This window comes from Neodiprion fabricii, chromosome 2 (assembly GCF_021155785.1).
Source record: "Neodiprion fabricii isolate iyNeoFabr1 chromosome 2, iyNeoFabr1.1, whole genome shotgun sequence".
Classification (NCBI taxonomy): Eukaryota; Metazoa; Arthropoda; class Insecta; order Hymenoptera; family Diprionidae; genus Neodiprion; species Neodiprion fabricii.
Window position 1 is genome coordinate 2,676,484 of NC_060240.1, and position 24,705 is coordinate 2,701,188.

The window sequence follows — 24,705 nt, forward strand, 5'->3', positions numbered from 1 at the left end:
TTATACATATTTTTGTCGGGTACGTTGTATTTTGGGAATTATGACCGTGCGTAGGCACATTTATACATGTATATATTTATCAAATCGTAGGTACGCACGATAAGATAATATTGTTGATAAAAAAAAAAAAAAAAAAAACGCACCTCGCGTGTTAACGCGTGCTTGATTATGGTGGTCAGATATCCGAGTCTCAGTCGGTAAGTCAAAATACTGCACGATTACAATTCTTTACCCGCGTAGAGATACGACGAATCGTGAATTTTTGGATTAGCGCGATGTTTGATATATTTATATCATTTATAATTCTCACATGCAACGGGTTGATGCTTGATTATTAAATTTAATTCCAACATACGTTCGTGACTTTCAGGCTACGGGTTCAACAAAGAGTTAACAAAACAAAAAAAAAAGAAAGATAAATGAAACATATTCGATAGAAACGATATTAAGACTGGGATTGATAAGTTCCTAGTCATTTCACGCATTTTGGTTTATCGTGAGAGGTAAAGTTGGTAAAAAATTGTTAATTAATCCTTAAAATGATGAGGAAATAAGCAATTTATTTAACTTGTTCGACGATCTGCAGCTTAATCAGCTGAATACAGCCTGTTTAATTAAATTGTCTGCATCTATTCAGCCATCATACACACAGAGTCGTATCTACGTGTAGCCCTGCAGTCTGGTACCTAAATTGCAAAATCCATTTCAGCATGATCGCATTTCGTATCAGCGAACCGAAGCAAACGCCTAGCAAGAGGCTAATCGTAAGCCAGAAGCCTGCAGTCCTAATATTGTTCTCTGACAATACACGGATGCGTTGCTTCGATCGTTTCGGGGCATGTAATTCAAATAATTTAACAAATGTACCCGGCATGCGGCGTGGAAACAGGTGTTTACCCCAAAGGTATAATCTCACGCTCGCAGGTCTAGACTCTAGAGTCTAAAGTCTAGACTGCGTTTTGGGGAAGGAGCATCGGGCGAAAAAACTTAGAAATATGAAGGGTTGGTTGTTATTTACCGAGAAAATTCAAGAGGTGTTATTAGGAGTTATTATAATACGTTGCGTGTATAAACTTGGCACGTTGTAAAGAACGTTCTTCTGTCTTGTCGAAATTGTTTCACATCACGATTCGTCCGTTTTGTTAGTACGTTTTAATTTATCTTTGATTATTTTTTTTTGCTTAAACGATATCGCGTACGTCTTTATGATATACTTGGACGGATGTGTGAATGAGGAATGAAAAGAGCAGCGACGCACTTATCGTGGAGTTTAAATACCGGGACAATCTCTTGAAACTTGAGAATCAACTGCGCATGCGCGAATTTTATCGTCTCTTCGTGCAGGCTTGCCATCCCGAGTTTTCGGCTGTCAAACTGATTCTGGCGGCGATGTAGTTGATACGAATTTCCGAGGTTAGAATCTCAAATAATTGAGGCAGTGACTCGGAAAGGTTTGGGAAGGATTTGTCATTGGGTCGGAAAGTTGATTCTTCAAAGAACGGTCGGAATTTAATGCTTACGCTCTTTGAGAATTCAAATGTACAAATTTTGCGTAGGTTGGCCCGCCTGCATCGCGGACAAGAATATCGCTGCGGGAAGATTTCGCCGACCAATGAGATTTAATTATTTGGCGCGTGCGCGGTTGATTTTCAAGTTTCAAGATATCGTTCCGGTACATGACGAATGAAAACGTAACGTCTTAGAAAAGTCCACGAAGCACTAAGCCAACCGTTGACAATTGGACTCCTCTGCTATGTAGGGTGGACTTTAATTTTGGCGAAGTGAATTCAAGCGAATCATCGCGAGAGAATGAAAGCGGAGAAACACGAGTTTGATCGATACAAGCCGATGACTGGAAGATCCTTCCACCTAGCCGGAAAATGAAAGGGGGCCAGCTCTCTATAGCTGATTATATCTAGGATGAGCTGCATGACGGGATGCGACGTCGCGACGTCCCGGAGGTCGCAGAGGTCGCTGACGGGTCGGAGGACACTCGGAGCGTCTCGAGTCTCGCTGCCTGCCATGCCCTTCTCCGTATTCCTTTGTGTACAACTGTTTACTCACCGAGAGGATCTGCCATTTACCGTAACGAGGGAACCTTCGCCATCTCCCGTATTCTACCTCCAACGACTGCCGCAAGCTCTTCCGTTTAGCCCTTCGAAGAGTTGCAGGTAACGACGCTCCTGTTCCTTCACCTCTTCACACAGGCGTTGATGACGCTCTTTTGCGTCGTTGCAGGACTGATTCGATCCCCCTTTTTTATGAATACATGCTTGCCCGGTTCAACAATTTTCCAAGTTGGGTTGGGGAGGGTTTCAGAGTATTTAAACAAAACACTATTATCATTGTTATCAAAGGTTGCTACAGGAATGATACTCAAAAGTCGTTTTAGTTAACGTGGCAATTAGGATGTGTCCAAAGGTTCCAGAACTACCATACTGTACATATATTAATTGTTTTAAATTCAAATCATTGTTGAAAAGAGAAGTCAATATTTCTTCAAACCGAGAATGCTTTTTCACTCCTTCATCAATATTTGGCAGATCGTTGACCTATATTTTGTGCTTGGGATACCCGTTGGATGTTGGGGGACGAGATGCGTAACCTATTAACGGTTTATTGAGCTTTAGCACGTGGTGCGAGGGCTTGCAGGAATGATTCACATCCACAGAGAGAGAGAGAGAGAGAGAGAGAGAGAGAGATACGCCGGTGGAAATCTCGGCATCGATTCGGGGAAACGGTTCGTTTGGTTCGGCGTCGGGCTCAGCCGTCCATTATTAATGGGATTCTACTTTCGTCATTTAGGTAAGCCGTTCAATTACGATTGCAACGGTAACGCCAACAGCAATTCAGTGGAGCAATGCGTCCGGTGAAAACCAACGCCCATCCACAAATAATATAACATGACAGCTGCTAAGGGAATTTCGATCATTTTCCTCTTGCTTAATTCTGCAAGGAACTTATGCCTACACTTCAAAGCGCGGTTTACACCAGAGAGCGAATCTTGGCTGAAACTCGGCATAGTGAACCAACACACGTGAGCGATATTTGTTGTACCATTGGACTGAGATGTGACAGGAAACAAAAACAAAGAACAGAAAAAAGCGAGTAGAGGAGATATTAAGGAGACGAGAAAAAGATGAACCGGTTGTCAAAAGGAGCTGGATAAACACGCGCGACATCCTTCTCGGTATCGCCTAGACTGTATGAGGGGGATGAATCCCTCTTTCGCATCCACCCGCAGTTTATATCGTTTCTCTTCTCGTGCGTGTATTACGAACATAAAAAAAACCAACTGCTGTTCATCGTTTTACTATATGTTCCCTGATATATCGAGCTCGGATATAAAACACGGAGAAAAAGAAGAAGAAGAAGAAGAACGTAAAAGGCTGAAAAGAGTCAGGTATGACATATCAGAGATTCGATCGTCAGATCCATGCATAGATCAATCGAAACATGGATCGCAATCATGTGTTCATGATACATCTAAACACAATTTTAGTTTTTCTACTTACCCATTGTGAACGACGCGACATGTTCGCCAATCCATATCAGCTGAAAAATAAGCGTGGCCTTCATCCTGCCCGACCAATTGTCTCCTATGACTCGGTCTCATGTGAACCTGTGAAAAAGAACAGGTGTGTCAAATCACAGAGATAAGCTCAGTTTCATCCCGGAGGGCAGATTCCGCGACTACCTTCATGATATACCTATAATGTACCGGAGTGAAGGGAGCTGCAGTTTAGTCATGGCGGTTTCAGTTCCAAACTTTGCTAATTATGGACGAGTAGCACGAAGTACCTCTGCGGCAATTCGTGTTAATTCGTCCATGTGCGGATTCCAAAACACGGTGTAAATCAGGCGTCGTCGTTGCAGCTGCCGATCAATGCAGGATAAATAGAAGCCTCTACTCTCCTCTCATCCTAATTTACGCTGCGGTGGGAAAACCACCCGGTAAAAGAAAAAAAAAAAAAAGAAAACAAATGCACGGAATCCAGATTCGCAGGTTCTCTTCGCATCCGAGACACGTGCGCACGTTTTGCCCGAAGCGTATATTATACGAGGTGTCCATAAGTCTAGTGAGAGTAAAGACAACAGTTTCTCCGAGGGCACAATATGCTCCTTCCCATTAACTCTTCTCTCGTTATGACGCCGCGGTAGACTAGCAATGAGAGTTCTGGATACAGATTCCTGCACCGACCTTATACCGACACTTACCGACACCTTACCGACACTTTACCGACATTTTACAAACATTTCGACAATTTTCAACGGTTGGGGGATACCCTCACTCTGGCTCATTTCTCAAACGTTCTGGAAGTGTCGGTAAAATGTCGGTGCAGGAATCTGTATCCAGAATTCTCCTTGCTGCTGTATTCGACGCGTTTTGGCCTCTGGTCATCCGTTGGAATGGACCAGAGGTCATTCGGAGGTCGAACGTCTACATGCTGCACGGTTCAGCGACGATCAAACAACTGATTCCGAGAGGAGCACCTCGGGATTTTTGCTCGCGGATTTCTTCTCTTTTCGAAATTGCACAATAAGGACGACGACGCGGAGGAGGATCGAGTTGTTCTGCAAACCGTTGCAGAGCAGAACTCCCTCCGCACATTATCGCGGCTACCCTCGCAGTTTCGACTTATCGCAGGTACATAGGACAGAACCCTTCTCGGCTGATGGCTTGCTCTTTCTCGCTTTCCACGGGGTTGCGCTCGCTCACTTCCGTCGCGATAACGGCTTCCCGTTTGCGCAAAGTGTGTTGCAGCCTTGGTATAAACGGGATGCTTCTTCTTCTTCTTCTTCTTCTTCTTCTTCTTCTTCTGCCCTGCAGACCAAAAGCTCGAGATGCGAGATACGGGGTTTGACACATGCACGAGTCAGCCGCGCAATCTTCAACCACCTACCTACTCTTCTTTTTCATTTCCTTTCCACCTTACGGGAGAAAACCGCTTTTCGCGATGCGATAAGATTCGAGGTATGATGGACGCCGTCTGCATGTGCGGGGCGACGATTCAAGGTCGCAGACTTTATTCATAAATCGGTCCAGAGCATATGTTATATGTATATATTTATCTACGCAGGATCAGGCTTCCTGGCGTTGAAATCACCGGATACCTATAACAATATAATCGAGTCCAGCTCCTGCCAGGATGCGGAAACCGGGTCAAGGAAACTAGCGAGGAGTTCGTCTCTTTGCACGTTCCGCGAGATGATAGCTTTTCGAACGAGACCACGAGCCTGCTCTTATTCCGTCTAATTAAAAGGAACCGTCTCTCCGAGTTGACGGTAAAAACTCGAATCTCATCTCGAGTATATATTAAGAGCCGTGGAACGATGCGCAAAAAGCACTCTTGTTCGTTGTCAAGTTTGTCTGCGAAATATCGTCGGGACTTATAAATCAGGTCAGATCTCCGTTTCCTTAATTAATTGTGATCCGACAATGAATCCAAATTACTCGTTTGCGCGATATAATCTAGCACAACATTGCATCACGATGGTTAAATTTAATAATTCCAACGATCACGAGATGTTTTCGCTTGTATTCCACGGTGCTTAAGAAGCTTTTCAAAAATCGTCCCAACAATATCAAGTAAAATTTGCAACCAACGTCTTACACGAAAATTGTAAAAGCGGACGGGTTATCGCTGACGTGTGAGGCGTTGTTGATCCGTATCCCAATTTTGGGGAAAAATATATCGGTACGTGAAGATTTTTAGGTATTTTTATCTCGCCTTTCTCGGGACGAGAGAACGTGATGGAATATATAAGCGGCCCGCGATCTGAGAATAAGAAGGGAGAAGGAAGAGAAGTGGAGAACGTTGGAGTTTAGCGAGCGGTCTGCATCGTCGAGCGTTGTAAATTATGTACCACCATAACAGGGTGAGGCAGGGGGTGGAATGCCTTTCTCCGCTTTCATCCGTCACTGTCACGACTCCCTCCCTTCTCATTTTTACCTCCCCCTAAGTCCCACCCTCTCTCTCATTCTCTCTTTCTCCCTCACCCGTCCTCTCGACTTCCCTGCACCTCCGTTAAGCCCTCTAACGGCCCAGAGTACCCACCCCGTACGTACCCCTCGTACACCAAGCTCGCTAATACATCCCTATTTACTCTGCACCACTTCCGTTTAACTTTTTCTGTTTCGCTTCTCTTTCGGTATTCCTCTGTTCCCCTACGCATACAGACACTTACACACAACCATTTTCAAAGCTCGGATACGATGAATTTCGTAGTTTTATTAAACTACGATTTTTTTAAACTTTTGGTTTTATTGAAAATTTAATCGGGACGTGTGCCCACTTAATTTGACATACAAAAATCTCATGGCCTTTCCCTGTTTCGACTCAACGAAATAACGTTTCTGTTTTCATTCCTTACTATTTGGTTGTGTAAATGAGTCAAATTAGAAAATTCATCAACTTGTTCGAGTTGCTTTTTGTTTTTAAAAAACAAAAAAAAAAAAAAAATAAGTTCAGACACTATTCGACAATCGTCTATACAAAACTACATCGATCGAAGTAAGCATTCCGATACGGTTTATTCTAAGAAAATTGCTGCGAAAAGTTTTATGAAACACGAAGAAATCATTTTACAGAATAAAAAAAAAAAAAAAATAAAAAAAACATGACAAAATTTTGATCAAAGCGATGAAAAGTACGGCCAAAAAATACTCCTTACGGTTTGTTTTCAACTCCGCGATGAAGGGGCTGCTTCTTCACCGCCATCTGCATGCTTCAGTTACGAAATTGAGTCGAGACGAGAAAAAGAACCGATGAAATATATTCTTCTATATTTTACACGTCTGTATTATATATATATCACAGGTACAGACATCGTGGTGGTAAATCGAGCGTTTTTTTTTTTTTTTTTTTATCGAACCTCCGGAGTTGGTGCAGGATATACGTGTGGATGAGCCGCGATCGATTCGACTATTTCCACTAATAGCCAGTTTGGCTCGAGCAACAAAGGCGTTCCTGACGCCGCTTACACCTCCTCGTTTGCGCGATTCTATACCACACGTCGTGCTTCTCGAGTTCGTCTATAAGTCTGACGTTTCTGACAGGCGAGAAGAAACGATTATTTCATCGTCCGTAAGTGTGTAATGGTGATTGGTGGATATGAGAAAGGGCGATAAAGAAGGCGGCTTTCCTTACCGACGCTTAAGCCGCGTTCAGTGATCGTGTGTTTAGAATAAGCACGGTGAAAAAGCACGGTTTCGAGTTACTCTTCGACAACGTTGACACGTCCGAGGAAACGAAATTCGTCCATTTTAGATCCTTCTGGGTAAAAAAACCGTGCTCTCGGTAGCAGGGAGAAATTTCGAGCTTTCCAAAATGGTTTTTGGAAGTGAAACGAGTTTATGCCGGTATGGGTTAACCCGATAGGACTGTTTCCCTTTATGTCCTTTATCTTTTCAACGCGGTTGATGTAGGTGCGGTAATTATTATCCAGAGCCGCGGTGACATCCGGCTTTCTTTATCCACCCTCCTCTTGATTTAATCGCCGTTTAGACGGCAAGAAGAAGGCCTCGCACGGCACGGGTTGGGTAATTTTTGTCAACGTCGTCGTTCGCCGGTTTCCGAGGCGAGCGCAGCACGCGATTCTCGAGGCCAGTCGGCGATAAAACGGGAATCTAAATTTACCGAGGCTTGATTGGGCGTTAATTTGTCGACACTGAGCCAATCCGAAGCTGCTGCTCAGCTTAGATTCGCAATTTCCTAGCACTCCCATGGGTCATCCGAGGACCGGACGAACTTTCTAAATGAAATTTACCGCCCGCCTGGCTATCTTCTCTTTCCTCCTCCTCCTCCTCCTCCTCCTCCTCCTCCACCACCACCACCACGTCCTTCTCCAAACGCCTATCGATTTATTTGCTACACAACTCGGAGCTAATACCTGCCCGATGACTCAGCCCTTTCACCCCTGCACGTAAAGCCGTCGATGCGATTTGCGGAAACGTCATGGCATATGTCCCTCTTACACGATGCAGTCTCTGCACCGGAAAATGCATCATGGCTGCAAGGCGACAGTCGCGTCCCGAGAAGGGATTCCATTAACCAGTTCAGGGTAGCAACGAGTCTCGCATATACTCGTATATGCAGCTGCTGCTGCCACTGCCCTTAATATAAGATACTCGTACTCACCGTGAGCGAAATTAAGGAAAAAAGAATCTCACGCTTTCATCACTTTTGCATGCTGCGCGGTTTTTTCTGCTTCCTATTTTCAGGAAAAAATAAAAAATAGAGAAATTGGGGGGGAGGGAGAAAAAAATTTACCGCGAACTTCCATGGGCAGGCAACTAATACACACCGGCCGTCGTTAGCTGGATGTTTAATTTCGCTCTACCGCGGTAATTGCAAACCAACCTCGGAATACGGGGCATTCCTATTTCACCCCATGCAAGTGAATATTGGCACGGCCCATATAAACACCGGTCTTTTTCAATTTTAACTCTGATTTTTCATTTTAGGGGGGTTGGTTGATTATTTTCTAAAATATTGCGGTTACAGGTATTGTTACAGCTTTTGTTTGAGAATATGAGTAACAGAGGAAATTAGTCGAGGCTAAATAACAATGTTCGATGTCTTCGTTTTCACTTTTTAAGTAACTAGACACGAATTTTTCGGGCCGTTTAACGTTTAGATCGGCAATTTAATGTCGGCGGGATTTTGGTTAAAATTACGACCTGACCTGACCGGGCCCTTTAAACGGCGAGAAGTTTCAACAAGTCTTTTCACCCGACGTGTATACTCGTATCTTATAGCGTGGAAAAAACACGGTTGCAGTGAGAGCATTCTTGAGAACAGATGCATACGTGTATACATACTAGGGTGGTTTTTGTTCAACTTTTTTCCTTCTATTATACACCCTTCGAAAAGTTAGTTTTTAACCTGAAACGAAGCTTCGTGAAACCGGAACACGGTAGCAAAATTGTAAAAGGTGACTTATACGCATTGAATTTTTCAAACACTCTAACCGACACATCTCGGAAACTATACAAGTTGGAAAGGTGTTTTTGGTTTCGTTTTGTAGATAATCAAATGTTCTTCAAACCAGATCGTGATTACTATCTGACATTATTTGTATCAGCTTAGAAGACGAGTGAGAGAAAAAATCACAAGGTAATAAGCATCTTCATTCGTTTATTCCATGCACTCAACTTTAAAGGTTCGTATCGAATACGAGGTGAAGATTTAAGTGTAAAGTAGTCTGAACCTTTTTTTTTTTTATAGAAAATTTGATTATCTACAAAATAAAACCAAGAACTTCCCCACTTGTATAGTTTTCGAGATATTTCGGTTAGAGTGTTTGAAAAATTAAAACCAGATGAGGCACCTTATAGAATTCTGCTCAAACGAGTTCCGCTTTCGCGTGGCTTCGTTTGAGGCTAAGAACTAACTTTTCGAAGGGTATATTAGAGAAAAATAAGAGTTAAAAAAAAAACCACTGTATTACACACCTGTGTACGTTAAATCATGTACAGTGACTTCGCATATAAAACAACGATGTTTTTCTCTCCTCTTTAATTTTCCACCGTGGAAATTTTCAAGGATCTGCTGCGGCAGGATTGTTCAAAGTTTTATCCGTGATATTGCCAAAATAAATAAACAACGAAAGAAACAGGTACACGGGGTTTGGAGCTTGCAGACTCCCCGCGGTTATTTCGTGCTTATCCCGACGACAAAAGCTCGAGCCAGGAGAGGGGGGGTGGGGAGATTTTTTTTCACGAAGTGAAATGGTAATCCTGCAATTGTAGGTTATCCGAGACTAAATTTCGTCGTACATAGCGAATAACAAACTTCCCCATGAATAAAAAGCTCCGAGGGTTGAATTGGTTACCATTGCCGATGCAAAGTTTTCCGTGTTGAAAAAAAAAAAAAAAAAAGCTCCGGGAACATTTGCCACTCCAAGAGTGCACGACGTTTACGAACGCACGCGAATTGAAACCTCCGTATCAAAGTTTCTGGGTGCTCGTACAGGCAGCGGGTTTATTTCGCGACGAGATAAAGCTTCGCGTATCCATCCCTTTGTGTAACGCGATTTGCGAGGGGTCTCATACTGCGTGGGTCGCACTTTTGAAACGCGAATATAAAACCCCCGGCAAAGAACTACCTGTGGAGAGTTTGGAAGTCGTCGTCGTCGTCGTCGTCGTTGTCGCGAAAGCTCATATCGTCGAGGCGTGTAACCGATAACATTGCCCAGGCGAAACACGCATCGCCCACATTTCCGCCCCCCATTTATCACACACGCAGCTCACACCCTTCGATAATTTGTCGATTCCACCCTCGATTCGTCGCGCATGTAGATATAGAACGAAACGAATTCACGGATTCAAGCGATTCGACAATCAACCCTTGACTTTGATCACCGAGCTTGCGGCATCGGGGCGTAGTTTTTTGTTGGGGAAAAAAACTTCCTTTGCATTATCAAACGTTCTCACTGAACCTGAGACTGATTTCGAGTCGTTTTCGTATTGAGCTTTTCACGAGTCAGAATATCGTCTGCAAGCCCTCGAAAGCTCTGAGAAGCCGACGGAAATTCATATATTAAGAACTCTTACCACGACAGAATGAGGCGAAAAGGTTAGTGTTCGATAAACAATCCTGCAAATTTTCCAGAAATTGAAATCTGGAATCTTCAGTTCCAAGAGATTCGACAATCAACCCTTAACTTCGATCATCGAGCTTACGGCAACGGGGCACGATTTTTTGTCGGACGACAAAATGTCCTCGCAGTATTACACGTACTCACCAAATTTGTGGCCGTCTTCCAGTCGTCTCCGTCGTGAGCTTTCCCGTAGTCAGAATATCGTCTGAAAGCTCTCGAAAGCTCCCGCCGGGGCACAATAATTCACATAACAAGAACTCTTACAACGGCACGTCGAAGCGAAACGTTCAGTGTCCGACAAAGAATCCCGCAAGCTCCGCAGAGAGTGAAATCCGAAAGCTTCACCGAGGCTCGAGGGGCTTTTTCCCATGCTAATAAAACCCGGTATAATCGTTGCCGCCGTGTCACTTCCGGCATTAGTCCCCTGTGATCTCGCGATTTCCGGACATTTTTCGCACCCGGTATTTCTCCAGAGTCTTTGTTGCCATTTGGAACGCTTAGCGACTTGTTATTCTCGGTTGTTTTCGCAGCGCCGGATGCGAAACGGCGCGATTTCGGTACCGGCTATCACACCGGAACGAAGGCGAGCGACGCGCGCGAAGCTCTCTCGCCGACTGAGCGCCAACCTTAGAGTACCATCGATTTTAAACCGCGCTCGCAATCCTCACCTGCCCGGCCGACGCGGCACCGCCTGCGCAGATGCGCTTCGTGAGCGCACGCATGGTCCCAGCCTCTGGGTCCAGCCCTCGGAAAAGCTGCGAAGAGTCAAATTCGACCTCTACGAAACTCGAGGTGAACAGGACAGAAATCGCAAGCTCATTTTTGGCTTGAAAGCTCGATGTTACGCCGCGATTTTCTCATCACTTATGCACGGTTTTTCTTATAATACTCGTCTCGACAGGGATTCCGGTGACAGCTTTTCAGAGAACTAAGAACGAAGAAAAAGAAAACCCTTGGTGATTGATTTAAAATCAACCTCGGATAGCTGACACGCATTCAAATATATATGATTCTATATTTATCTCTATTTTAAGCTCTCAATTTTGGAAAGTGACTGATAATGGTTTAAATGTACAATTTCATTTTACACTGAGCGATGTTTTTTTTTTTTTTTTTAACCCTTTTCTGCAATTTCCGCAGAAAGTGAAATTATTCATGTTCAAACTAAATCGTGCCTACATGAGTCGTGAATCGAAGATCTGTTAAGATAAGATAAAATTACAAGATACACTGAATTTAGCGAAACTCACCGTGTCTCTGATTTGTAACCGACAGAGTCTGATAGTTTTGACTTCGATCAACAATCATTCTAGTTTCTGTAAAAATAACTGATCAGCACAGAATCCTACAAATCTCCATCAAAATCTTACCAACTGTTTTATCCAGTAACATATTGAAAAACTTCGTTTCCAGTAAGTTTTAAATTTTAACCTATAAAGTTTACCGATTAAAAACCGATTTCACGTCAGAATATCCGGAAGAAATATTTAGAAGATTGAAGGGTTCTCTAAATGTTCCCAAGTAAAATCTCACTCCTGTCGAGAAAGTAAAGACATTTATTTCAGAAAATTAGAGTGCACTCGAAATATTCTTGGGTAAAATATCACTTCGTAATATCGAAATAGCGAAGCTTTGCTTGAACAAATTTCGAAAAAAAAAATGAAGGAAAATCTAAAAACAAACCGAGAACTGTACAAGCATTTTTTAGGGGCATAAAAATTGGCTGCTCGCTAAGCTTTCCCTGCCAATAATCAGCCACCCGAAGTTGACTCGACAATAAAGCGACGAAGGTTGACCACCCCTCAGCACCCGTTGGTTCGCGGGGTTGCAGGCAGCATTGACCATGAATAAATTAGCCAGCATCAGCGATTGGGCGGACCGAAGCAGCGCAACATCGCCTCTGAAGTGTCCGAACCCAATTTCGCTAAAAGCAGGCGTTTAATTCGCGGGAACATCGGCAGGCAATGATTATACCGGTGGATTTTTATACGAGAGAAATTTCTCTCACGGAGATTTTCGAGCGTTTGAAATTCCGAAAAAATTTCTACCCCGGCGCGCTTCAATGCCTGCGATCATTGAAATTGGCGGACCGCGAGTTGTCTGCAGCAGGCCGGGCGAAAATTAAAGGGATGAAAGGGGGCGGCTGGTTGGCAATAAGTGGGGTCGATATCCGTGCAGCTCCTTACACCGGCGGCTCAACGTCGCTGCTGTACAGGAAATTCCCTCATGTAAACATTTAAACGTTTAAACGTGAAGCTAGTCGGCTATCGAAAACCTTTCCGTCTATCAACAAACGAGCAGCTTGAAAATTTTACCCTGATTTTAAGGGGTGATATTACTTTGTGTATACGAGATCGAGGCTCATTTTCCACAATTTATTTAAGAAAGATGAACTTGTATTTTTTAATTCTGTTTTTCATACATGTTAACCCGTTCACTTTAAAATGAAAATATTAACTCTAAATGCCTTTGTTTAAGCGAAGAAAGACTTTTTGGACATGTTTCGGAACTTCAGCTTTTTTTTTTTTCAACGCAAGGTGGGAGAATAATTCTACAAAATAATAGCGGCAATCGATTAGTCAGAAAATTTAACCCCTATTTTGCGTATTTGACTATTATTTGATATGCGGCGTATCTCGAGAAAGTTGTGAGAAACGGAAATGAATATTGCATATTATAGTGCACGAAAGAGCGAATGGGTTAATATAAGTCTTGAAGTACAGGAACCTTTATTTTTCTTTTGTTTTTAATTGTTTTAAAAGAAAACGGCAATGCAGTGGCTAATGAAAGGAAACATCTTTTTTTTAAATAATATCCACGGGCAACCACCTGCAGGTCGCAATTTTCAATCTAGAACAAAATACGAAAAAGCTTTTGTAAGTCGATGCCAAAATCTAGCGAAGTGCGTAGGGTTTTTCAGATATAGTAATTTTTACAAAAATGGTGTCAATTCGAAGGAAAAAGGTTTTTTTTTAATGGCAGAATCCGGTCATAAGATCGTGAAACTTCAATCATTCGAAAAAATCCCACGTACTTCACTGGAAAATGTATTTATAAATAAAGCTCCAGTTAAAGTTTGGAGTTGATCAGTTTAAAATTGAGGGCGCTTTTTTTGTTGAAAAAAAAAAAGATAAATAAAAAAGGCAAAATTATAAGGTAGAAATAAAAATTTTGCTAAGGATAATTGTTAACAAGAACGCTTCGGTTATTTTTTCCCGCAATACTTCAGGTGGGTATTATTATTTTTTTTTCACATTTGGAAAACATCTTTTCGCTTATGTCACAGTGTGAAAAATAACCGGATGTATAATTTAGCGCGAAAAGGGCTTAGCAGAGAGCGAAGTGGAGGCGCGCGGTAAAGGATAAAATCAGCGTGGTCCGGATTTTGGTTTTAGTACAACGGTTTTCGCGGGATGAAAGGGTGAGACTCTTTATTTACTCTTTAAAGCTGCCGACACGCAAGCTGTTTCCTTCTCTTCACTCTTATTCTCGTTTTACAGTGTATTACTAATCCATACCAAGAGAGTGGAATATCGTCATTAAAATAATTACTATATAGTAATTGTATATGTATGTATACATATATACTAGGGTGGTTCATTTTTTATATTTTTTCAAAGAGGTACTAATCCAAAGATCTAGGATAAATATTGAACAGAAAATTATCGCAAGGCCTGGAGGAGGTGGGAAAATATTTAGAGATCGCTACCGATTATTGAAATATTTTTTATTTATTTTTACACGTACACCTTACGGACTTACATGTATATTAGTTTGTCTTTTTTGTGTCGTGGTTCAATTAATCGTTCACCAATCAACGGCAAACTGCGCCTAACAATTCCGCAGTTGGCTGTTCTCCTCTTTTATCCGAAAGATTAATCGTCTCGGAGAAATTTGGATAACAGTTTTTCTCACCGAAATAGAATTATCGCATCACCTTGATGTCCCTGTTTCGTTTTCAGTAATGATTTTTATGAACGACGCTTAATTGGACAACGATACGTAAAACATAAACCAATATATAAGTCCGAAAGGTTTACACGTAACAATAAATAAAAAAAATATTACAACAATCGGTAGCGATCTCTAAATATTTTCCAACTTCCTCCAGGTTCTACGATAATTATGTTTTTTTTTTTCAGCATTTGTCAGAAATTGTTGGAGTGGCAGTTTAAAAAATAAAAGTTCAAAAATGAACCACCCTAATATATGTATACATATTGTATACAACGTGCATACCCGCGTTTCACCCCGCTGTTAATTTTTTAACTTCTAGTCTTTTTCCGACCGTCCGTTCCGTCCTGTAGTTCACATGCCGGGGCTGAAAACGAAAGAGTAAAAAATACTTAATTGCAGGTTTAAGCACATCCTCGAGCTCAGGATGAAAAACCACGGTCTCCCTCCCTTAACTCCCTGAGGTTTCTCATGTAGCAACCGTTCACAATTACCTCGCCATGTCGTCATTTGCATAAGATTTTCCACCCCGACCTTATTACCAGCGTTTTATAGCCTGTTGTTTTTTTATTCTCCTCATCTTTTTATCCCTCCCTTTTATTCCTCGTGCTCTGTTTAAATTTGCCAAAAAGAAGTGAGAAGAGGAACGAAGAAACGGACAACCACCACCCCGCCAAACGATGATCCATCGAAATTTGACTTTTATCTGCCCTTCTATGGACACAGATTCGAGGGCTGGGGGTTGATATACATAAAATACAGATACGATATACGAATTTGAAAATCATGCGGTGAAATCGAGTCGCGGGTTTCTATGGAATTTTTATCCATATAAGCGAATAAAGCGAACCGATTTCGGTTTCCTGAATTATTCACGGGCAAATCAAGGCCCTTCCCCGACACCTCGGTCACGCCACGTCTGCTTCCTCCCCTACCCCTTCACCCTCATCCCTCATCCCTCATCCCCAAACACCGCTGATCATGCCAACGTCGAGACTTCCGTCCGTCCAGCTCTTCTGGCTGCTCCTGAGTTGCGTGCAGACCCGCAAAATGCTCGGAGGTTAAAGGGATGGCGGTTAGGGGGGAGGTAACGCCAACCGGGATCCGCACCATGTGCCAACTTAACTAAAGAGCTTACGAGCTTAGTTAATTGATGCATCGTGCATAGTTAGAGCGACGTTACCCCTCCTTCGATCCTGTTTAGTTCCTGTTCCCCGGTCGATTCGACAAAGCTCATCCTCATCGTCTGGTTGAGGGGGCGTTCAATTTTAGTATATGCGGAAAGTGTGCGTTTGATAAAGATCGATCGGACTGTGTACGAATCCCCAATTTTTAGGAAACGAGAACAAAAATATTGTTCATAAAATCTAGCAACGTTATTTGCGCTAATGACCTTATATAATGTTGCTACAAATGGTCAAATCATCCGTTTTGCCCTCCGTTTCTAATGATATAATAGCCATCGTAGATAAAATACATACAAGAGCTCTCGTATGTTATGAAATGAACAAGGTTGCTGCGTCGATGAAAATTATTGCAAAAACAGTCCTGCTTCGGACTTTGAAGTGATAAAACGTATCGATGTTAAACGCGTTTTTCCACCTTCTAATTTCTGCATGACTTGGTCACTTTTTTATCGCTCAACGAACCCGGTGTTTAATTACCGTAGCAGCAAAAGTGTTAAAGTATCAACATAAGCGATGCAAAATTTCAACTATAAAAGTCTGAGCGAAATCGAAAAACGCAAGTCGTTCATAACTGAGTGCGCAGGATTCATTTTGTGTCACTAGTGCGGTAATGTACTACTTTGCGCACTCATAGGAGTACGCAAAATCAAATTTTGCACACTCCGTTAGGAGAATTCCTTCATTCGCGTCCATTGTATCATTCATGCCCCAATAACATTGTTTTCGATTTTTTTAAACCGTTGTCTTCGTCTCCTTTAGTCTCAATTCAGACTGCGCTTGTTTTGTCCACCCTTAAATTATTCTTACATAACTCGATTTTGTCAACCGAAAATGAATATTGAAAAATTGGACAAAATTGAACCGATCAATTATCACGACCACAGAGGTCGATACCTCACATTACGTATTTTCGAAACGAAAGTCACGCGTCGGTTTTCCGCCCATGAGAATATATATTATAAAGATCAGGCGTTCGCCCTCGAATCGTAAGTTGGGTTATTTATGCAACTTGCAACAGTTTAGCACAAGGGGGGTGGAAAGTTGGTCTTGGATACCCGCGTGCAGATGAAATGTATAAGGCAGAGAGATCAGAGGAAGCGGATCAGGGTGAGGGAGACTCTCGAGGGCCACAAATCTGCGAAGATATTGGCACTCGGTGGCGCCTTTTCCCGGCCCGCGTCGCGCTCAGCTTTTCATCCCCTAGCGGTGCGGTTCTTCCCTCTTGGAGCGCGCTTTTTCTCCTCGCGGGGAATTACAAGTTGTACTTTTGCTTCGCCGTTTCCGCAGGAGTGAAAACTTGGAGTATTATCATTGTAATCTGCGGCGTTGTTTCCGCGGTTTGACCGAATTTTTTAAACCACCTCCCTTATTTTCCTTCACCCCTGCGCTGTCTGCTGTCCTGCAGCAAAATTCGCTCGGATTACCGTCTACCTAGGTTATAAAATCGAGACTGAGTGCGTTGCGCGGTGGATATGGGATGAAGGTGGATAAAAAAAAAAAAAAAAAAAGAAAATAAGGAGAAGAAAAGATGAAAAACGTACGGGGGTTGAAACGCGTGGTGAAAAGCGTTGTACAGCATATCCAGCTGCTGCGGATTTCGCATATTTTGTATTATTATGAACATACCTTATTCTGCGGGTGGGGGGGGGGGGGGGGGGGGGTAGTCAGTCGGGCGGCTAGGCTTTCTCACCCTCTGAAAAGAAACTTTTCGACTAAATTTCCCGACGCTATCCTCCCCCAACCCTCCGATTCTCACGCCCTGTCGGCGAACCCCTGACGTTTCCTGTGAAAAACCTTTGCCGGAAATACATATCGCGACGCGGATACAATGGATGTGTGAAATGCAAAACGAGAGAATTTCGAAGCTATAACGATTAAAATATTTCGGGGAGAATGTATCCTCAATTTTTCAACCTCGTTTTTTTTTTTTTTTTTCCATTTTTCCTTTGTCGCACATTCGGATTAAATTATTGACCGCCGCTGAAAGAAGCAAATTAAAAAGTACAGAAGTAAACGAAAAACGTTACGATACCCGCCGATACGTGATATCATTGATGGAATTGAATTTTCATCGTTATATACGTTGAATGATATTACGTAGCTAATATACGCACACGTAAAGTAAAATCTCATTACTTTAAAGGTAGGAAATAATTATTGGTGGAAAATTCGTTCACCGCGTTGAAACGACGAGATTCCCTTACTCGGGTAAGCTGTATAAAATATTACCCTCAAGGCTCGACTCGAGTCGCGTCGTTGGGTCAGGTGTGGGTGGATCCCTTTTTCTCTTTCCTTTTCTTTTTCTTTTCCCGTCCTCCCTCTCCAGTCGAGCTTTTCTACATAAACTCGTCTTTTCGACGGGCTACGCGCGACATCCACTTCAGCTCGTTGTTTCCTCCCTTCTCTGATTTTATCCTCATATTTTCTTTACCCGCCTTCATAAAGCGGACGTGAGGTAAAGATAAACAAAATTCGTTTCTCGAAACGTCGAGTATTTTTCTCCAAGTTTTCGCAAACATTTGAATAGACAATAATGTTCGAATTTTTCTTCGACGAACGTGCGAAGATTTTCTTTTTTTTTTTTATTCGTTTCTTTCACATTCAACTAAACAGACGTAGAAAAAGCGAAAAGAAGAGAGAAAGAGAAAGAAAAAAGGAATCGGCATTAGTTGGGAAATCGTCGTCGAGGATTAAAGGCATAAACGTTGCGGGGATCACTGATTTTAGATTCCGGTGTAAGATTTACGACGGGGGGGATTCGCCTTCTACGATTTTCTCTCAAACCAATGCAAATTTATACGGTAAATAGTAATCCCGCCTCTCTTTGGCGGCGGGCCATCCTCTCTTCTTCTTCTTCTTCTTCTTCTTCTTCTTCTTCTTATTCGCCTCTCCCCATCGTGTATACGTATATACCTAATAGGAATAAATTTTGGGAGAGTCAAGAATTGTGTCTGGCCCGAACGGGACGCGATCACTTGCGCCTCGTGTCTGACTGCCTGGTTTTCGCCGGCTGTCGCTACTCGTCGTCGGTATATGTATAATAATAATAATAATAATAATAATGATAATAATCAGCCGCGAGTGTTTCTTGCCTTGATGTGTTCCGAAAACTCACTCGCAATCAGCTCCTCGTCCCCTTCGGCAAGTTAACGGTGAAACGAGATTGGGAAAAAATATTTCTCTCGATTAATTCAAATCGTAAGAAATTCCGTAACGCGAATATCTCGCAAATGGTATAATATAAATATTAATATTCCCGGAGAAATGCTCGTTTGCGAGAAAATTAAATTCAAAGTATTCAATTAGATATTTAAAAGTTTTATTAACTCGAAAGTTACAGGCTTGTAAAGTTTTCACCATTATTTTTTTTTTTTACAAACCGTTTCTTACGTGTTTGTACGTATATGTTGTACATACGCGGTTAATTTGGACGAAAATTTTACTAGTTATTATAAAGCGTATTGTCAGATTCGTTCTCAAATGATATAATAATATTACGTATTTCTAATCGATTCAGAATAAAGTCTACGTATTGTTTGAGATTGTTAGTAACGAGATGTTTCACATTTTTCATTTCCCGTTTTTCTGTTTTAAGAGAAAAAAAAGTTGATGAAAAGTTGAGTTTTCAGTAGATTTCCACGTTTGGAAGCTCGGAAAATCACCTCCAATCATTTTCGTTTGGATGTGTGTGTTTGTGTACGTATGTACGCATATGATAAATTTTTTTGTCCGACGATATCTTGAGGATGTGTTACACTGGATTCCAATGATTTTGGTTTCAATCGACGCGGCTTTTCCAAATTTAGAACACATTAGATTTTCGTTTTGATCGGTTCGGTACTTTTTCAATTATTCAAAATCACAATATTCCAAAAAATCAAATAAAACTGACGATATCATGAGAATGGATGAATGGATTTGGATGAAAATTGATTTCGTAAGACTTTTTGGGTCGCTAATCACGAATCTGAAGTCGGATTGCGAAATCCAAAACTGCGATCCGATACGATGGAATGAAATCTACAAAATATTCCGATTTTGGTAGAAATTGGGTAGGAGCAGGTTTTTTTGGTCACCGATAACGAAACCAAGGTCAGACTTCCAAAATTTGTATCGCGGATCCATTATGGTGGTTAAAAATAAACAAAAAAAAAAAAAAAAGAGTCATACTTTGACGCAGAGGGGTTTAAAATCGACATTCAATCAAACCTACAACCAACTTTCCAAGCTTTTCGGACCGTTCCGTTTTCCTCACGTTTTTCCACCTCGTCCAATATCGAATCAACCATGCATCCTACGGCTATGGGGATTCACGTCCGCGGAAATCGTCAATTCGACAGGGGACCGAGCCGCCGTACAGACGTTCCGTCGAGGATCCTGCAGCTGACCATTATCAATAGCTCGTCATTACAATTAAACATTAATCACGTATTTGGGCTAAATGTGTCACGGGTATTGGACGTGTCCGTCCGACGAGCCGTTTGATTGCCGGCTGAGCTTCAGACGCATCGAATAATCTGCACACACGCTACTTGCCCGTATCTGTATACCCAATTCCCCGGATCACCTTGTACAAGGCGTTCTAAACACAATCGATCAGCCACCGAATTTCAACGATATTTTTCCTCCACTCCCCCCCAGTTTTTAAGGTTTGATTAATTTAAGTCTGACTGGAGTTTTATATTCCTTTACATCGCTTTGATCGATTACAGCGAGTGAAAGTTTTCAAATTACGGAATAAATCCTGCCATGGATTTTGAATTACATGAAAAACTGTAAAAAGTTTTTCTTTTTTGTGTTTTTGTTTTTTCTTTCTGCCGATTTCAATTATTCCAACTGTCTGTGATATCTACTTGTATAATCTGCCGGGCTGGGTTCGAATTCTGAATTTGAAAAGTTCCGAAAGCGCAGGAATGAGAGAATTTAAAGATGTGAAACGTGAAAATTCCGAATAATCGATGATTTTGAGTTCCGTGAATTTCTGACTCGGTGAAATTTCACCACTTTGATCTTTCTTTCTTCTGGATATTCGATATTTCAACGTTCGGAATCGTGGTCATTCCGTTCACTGGTTTTTCTCATTTTTTACACCTACTCAATTTTTCGAATTCAACTCTATCGAAAGTTTATTTATCGTAACTTCGCTCTATCGTAACTTGAATTTTCGGAATCTTGCACTTCGTAACTTTGAGCCATCGGCTTTCCGACCGTTCGAAACTTTGTTGTTACTCCAAAGTTTGATTCCTTCACTTCAAGTTTCCCCACCAAACAATTCGGAATTGGTCGCTTTCGGAAGTTTTCAAACTCGAAACTTCAACCCCGCCACTAATCTGCGTGTATTACGATTCGGAGAAATGACGTAGATTCGAGAAAAATGGATCGACCGGTTATGTACCAGAGTTGGAACGGAATCGCTCGTAGATACAAACACATCCGGCATCTGGTTCTGCAGAGGCAACGAGATCGGAGTCAGTCGGCATGCAGATGATGTCCCGGAGCAGAAGCTGCACACCGAGAGCTTTCACGTTGCCCAATTTGGATTCCTATATTGTCCACGACGCTCGTTTCGGTGTCCAATAAAATGGAAATGTTCACCCCACGGCGCTGCTACGGCTTATATAGTTTCCCTTCTTCCGGTAGCGCGGAAAAACCGAGTGGAAATAAGGAAACGAGACTTGTTGTCTTTTCCATCTTGATATTTCGACAAAAAATTTGGTACTAACGTTCAACTTTTTTTAAAATAATATTTCATCGCTTGCAGGTGACGTTTTTAATTCATATAACAAATATATCTGTCAATGAATAACTGATTTTTCTCTCTCGATTGCAATGAATTATACTCTGAGAGAAATTTTTAGTTTCGTTTACCGCTCGGTACTTAACTATTTTCATTTTTTACCACAATCGAAAATACAGTTCTCGGTAGAAAATGAAAATTAGTTTTATAGCCGTTACCGGAAAGTCTAGTATCCGTTACTATTCTTTATCATTACGATCGCTGTTGCTATATATTTTCTTGCAACTGTTGCGAAAATTTAATGCTCGTACAATAATAAATTGCCTGAATAAGAATAAATAAATTATTTTTTTTAAACATGTAAATCGTTCGACTTGACGGTGAATCTTAATCAGTCCTGACCACTCGCTCTTTTATTTTGCATAATTATAACGAATGACTGTTCTGTCGTACCAACCTACCTTCCGACAATTTGAATCTGAATTTTAAATCATCCCACCGCATAAGGCGCGCGGTAAATTCAAACACTCTAACGGCACTTTTTACCACCGTATTTTTTCGCTCAACCGTTGAGACGATTTTGCGCCAGTCATCGTCTGCCAGTTGAAGAGTGTTGAAAAATTGTTTAAATTTCGCAAACGATCCAACTTTATTTAAGCAACCGTAAGACAGTGCAACAAAAAAAAAAAAAAATGATTTGAAATAAACAGTCTACCGATACACGAGTTTAAGCTGGCTTCGTACCGCGAAATTTTCCAGCTTTGAGTTAGAGGAAAAAGTTAACGAATAACAGTTTTTGCAGCGAGTAAAGGCGAAGCTTCGTACCTATAACGAGACGGTTTTTACAAACCTTTCTCGAAACCCGTTTTCGTTTGATCCAGCGATAGATTTGAGATTGTTCTCGTTATTGGCGTTATTAGTAATTGTAAAAAATTAAGTGGAAAACCGTCGGTTTGCACACTTGTTGTATATCCAGCTCCTTCTTCTTATTCTTCTTCTTCTTCTTCTTCTTATAATTTTCACCCGACGTGTTTCCGCCTTAATCATTTCGAGAGGGGATGAGGGCACGCCAGCCTGTTGTTCGTTTAACAAAAGGTTTACTGCAGTAATTACCCACGCCTACAAACCGCAGAGCCGTAGAATAAGAAAATTTACACGAAGCGGTGTGTGCTGGTGGTTGTGGTGGTGGTAAAAGTTTATGTTCATTGAAATTTAGCCGAGCGGCTGTTGTTGGCTTTTAGCAAACATACGCCAGTTACTAATTTTCACGAGAATTCCTATTCCAGGATCGGTCTAACTTGCACTCGGAACACAACGTCGGATACTTGTTTCAACAATATTTCCTCGAGTGAAATTTAATCTGCAGTTGTGTTTCAAAGGCACTTGAAGAAAGGGAGTCCATAATAGCTACGATTTATTTGTCTACGTTGTAAAAAAAGAAAAAAAAAAAAATTCAAAAATTCGGTGTAGACTTCTATGGAATATTTTTTGATGCCAATCTGTTATTATGTAACGTTCAAGTTCTGAATTGACCACAAATATTGTTTTATAGTGTCTGCACTGGCTACTATTGTTAAATTTACTATTTTTAGGATGTTCTTTTTAATTTTTTTTTAAGAAAATGACAACACTTAGAGAAATTTGAGTTCGAGGGCTTTGTTATTTATAGTTTCGCGAACATTTTAGAATTTTTTCATTGAAATTGATAACAAAATGGCGGCATGGCATGCAAAAGTAGCGAACGACTACGTTTTCAATCCGGTGGTGCAGATGCCTCGGTCAATTTTTATCCAATCGACTTGAAATTTTGACAAAATCTTTAAACCTTGTCTATCGATTCAAACTAGAGGCTGAGTTTTTTAATTTCAAACCCAAAATTTTTTTATACAAATATTTATAACAAACTTGTGGTAGAAAGATTAAATTTTTCGTTTGTAATCGTACATTATTTGAAAAAAAAAAATTTCTTTCAACATTTCGGCTACGAGCTTTAACCTGAAAAGGTATTTTTAACTCAAAAAAATGTTTTCCATATGTCACAAGTTGGACAAGTGATGTGAAGAGTCGTTTGATACTTACGTGTGCCATTCCACGATTTTGTTATTAATATCAATGAAAAAATTCTAACCCGTTCTTAAAACTCTAAGCAATAAATCCCTCAAACTGAAATTGCTCCAAGTGTTTTCATTTAAACAAAAAAAAGAAACTCCTAAAAACAGGTATGGTTTTAGACCGTCCAACCTGTACCCCTCCCCCTTAACACCATCAATCTTTTACAGTGTTAACAAATCAATCGATTGCACAACTCGAAAATACGATATCTTGATAAACATACCAAAGCATGTAAGACCATCACCAAGACCAGATAGATGAAATGATCAAACCGCATCGATTTTCAGCCAACCAGCCTGCTTAATATTTATCAAAGAGGGTGAGGATGACGTGACTAGATCGTCCTGGGGGTAAATTATGATTAATATTCGTCCCTTCCGATCGTCGAAGCGAAGAGACTGCAGGGGTTTTGTTTGAGTAAGACCGGGTACCTGCAAAGTAACGATCGTTTTGCTCTTACTACTTTGTCTTCGTTTATTCGTGAAAAGCGCGGCGAGGTCTGCAGGGTGTATATATATATACATATAATGTCTTCGAGACGTCTCCCAGTTTAAAGATTAATCAAAATACCCGGGGCTAAATATTCGGGGACAATTTATTACCGCGGAGCAACGGGATTATCTCACCCTTTCGGGGGAGGCCGGTACATTGTTTAGCCGTAAGCAGATACGTTATCGTCTGGCAGCCGGGAGAAGGGAAGACGGGGGTGTAATGGAAACCAGGAACGCGGTCCGGGCTCGTTTTCGAGACAGCGAGTCGACGGGCAGAAGGCGTGCTTTTGCATACCGATGAGTGCAGCGGCGAGACGAGACGCGTGCAGCACTTAGAGCAGCGTGGAATTGGTGACAGCGGTGGGACGGGAGAATTGAATTTTTGCAAGCTTTTCCCGCGCTTCCGCAACGACCCTCGGATATTTCCCCGGCATATCCGTTGTATCCCTCCGGAATACGTGGCACGTCGCAAGCTCGCTGATACGAAGATAAATAAACAAACGCAAAGGACGAAAATCATCCGTCCGGATCACCCGGGGCGTGTCTAAGCCGCAGTCACGCACATGTATGCCCGGAGATTTTCGCCTAAGCTTGAGGGATGATTCGCGAAAGTGGAAAC

The 24,705-nt window shown here is 41.7% G+C and overlaps 1 protein-coding gene across 2 annotated transcripts in view; it reads right to left on the reverse strand.

Moving 5' to 3' along the window:
* Positions 1-11,206, reverse strand: part of LOC124175748 (discoidin domain-containing receptor 2-like) — a 36,611-nt gene extending 25,405 nt beyond the window's left edge. For both annotated transcript variants that reach the window (XM_046556237.1, XM_046556236.1), the window contains exons 1-2: positions 10,750-11,206; positions 3,516-3,622 (exon numbers count right to left, since the gene is read on the reverse strand). In XM_046556237.1, coding sequence (XP_046412193.1) covers positions 3,516-3,616 — 101 coding nt within the window. In that variant the 5' untranslated portion in view covers positions 3,617-3,622; positions 10,750-11,206. The remainder of the gene's footprint in view (positions 1-3,515; positions 3,623-10,749) is intronic.
* Positions 11,207-24,705: the final 13,499 nt, after the last annotated feature.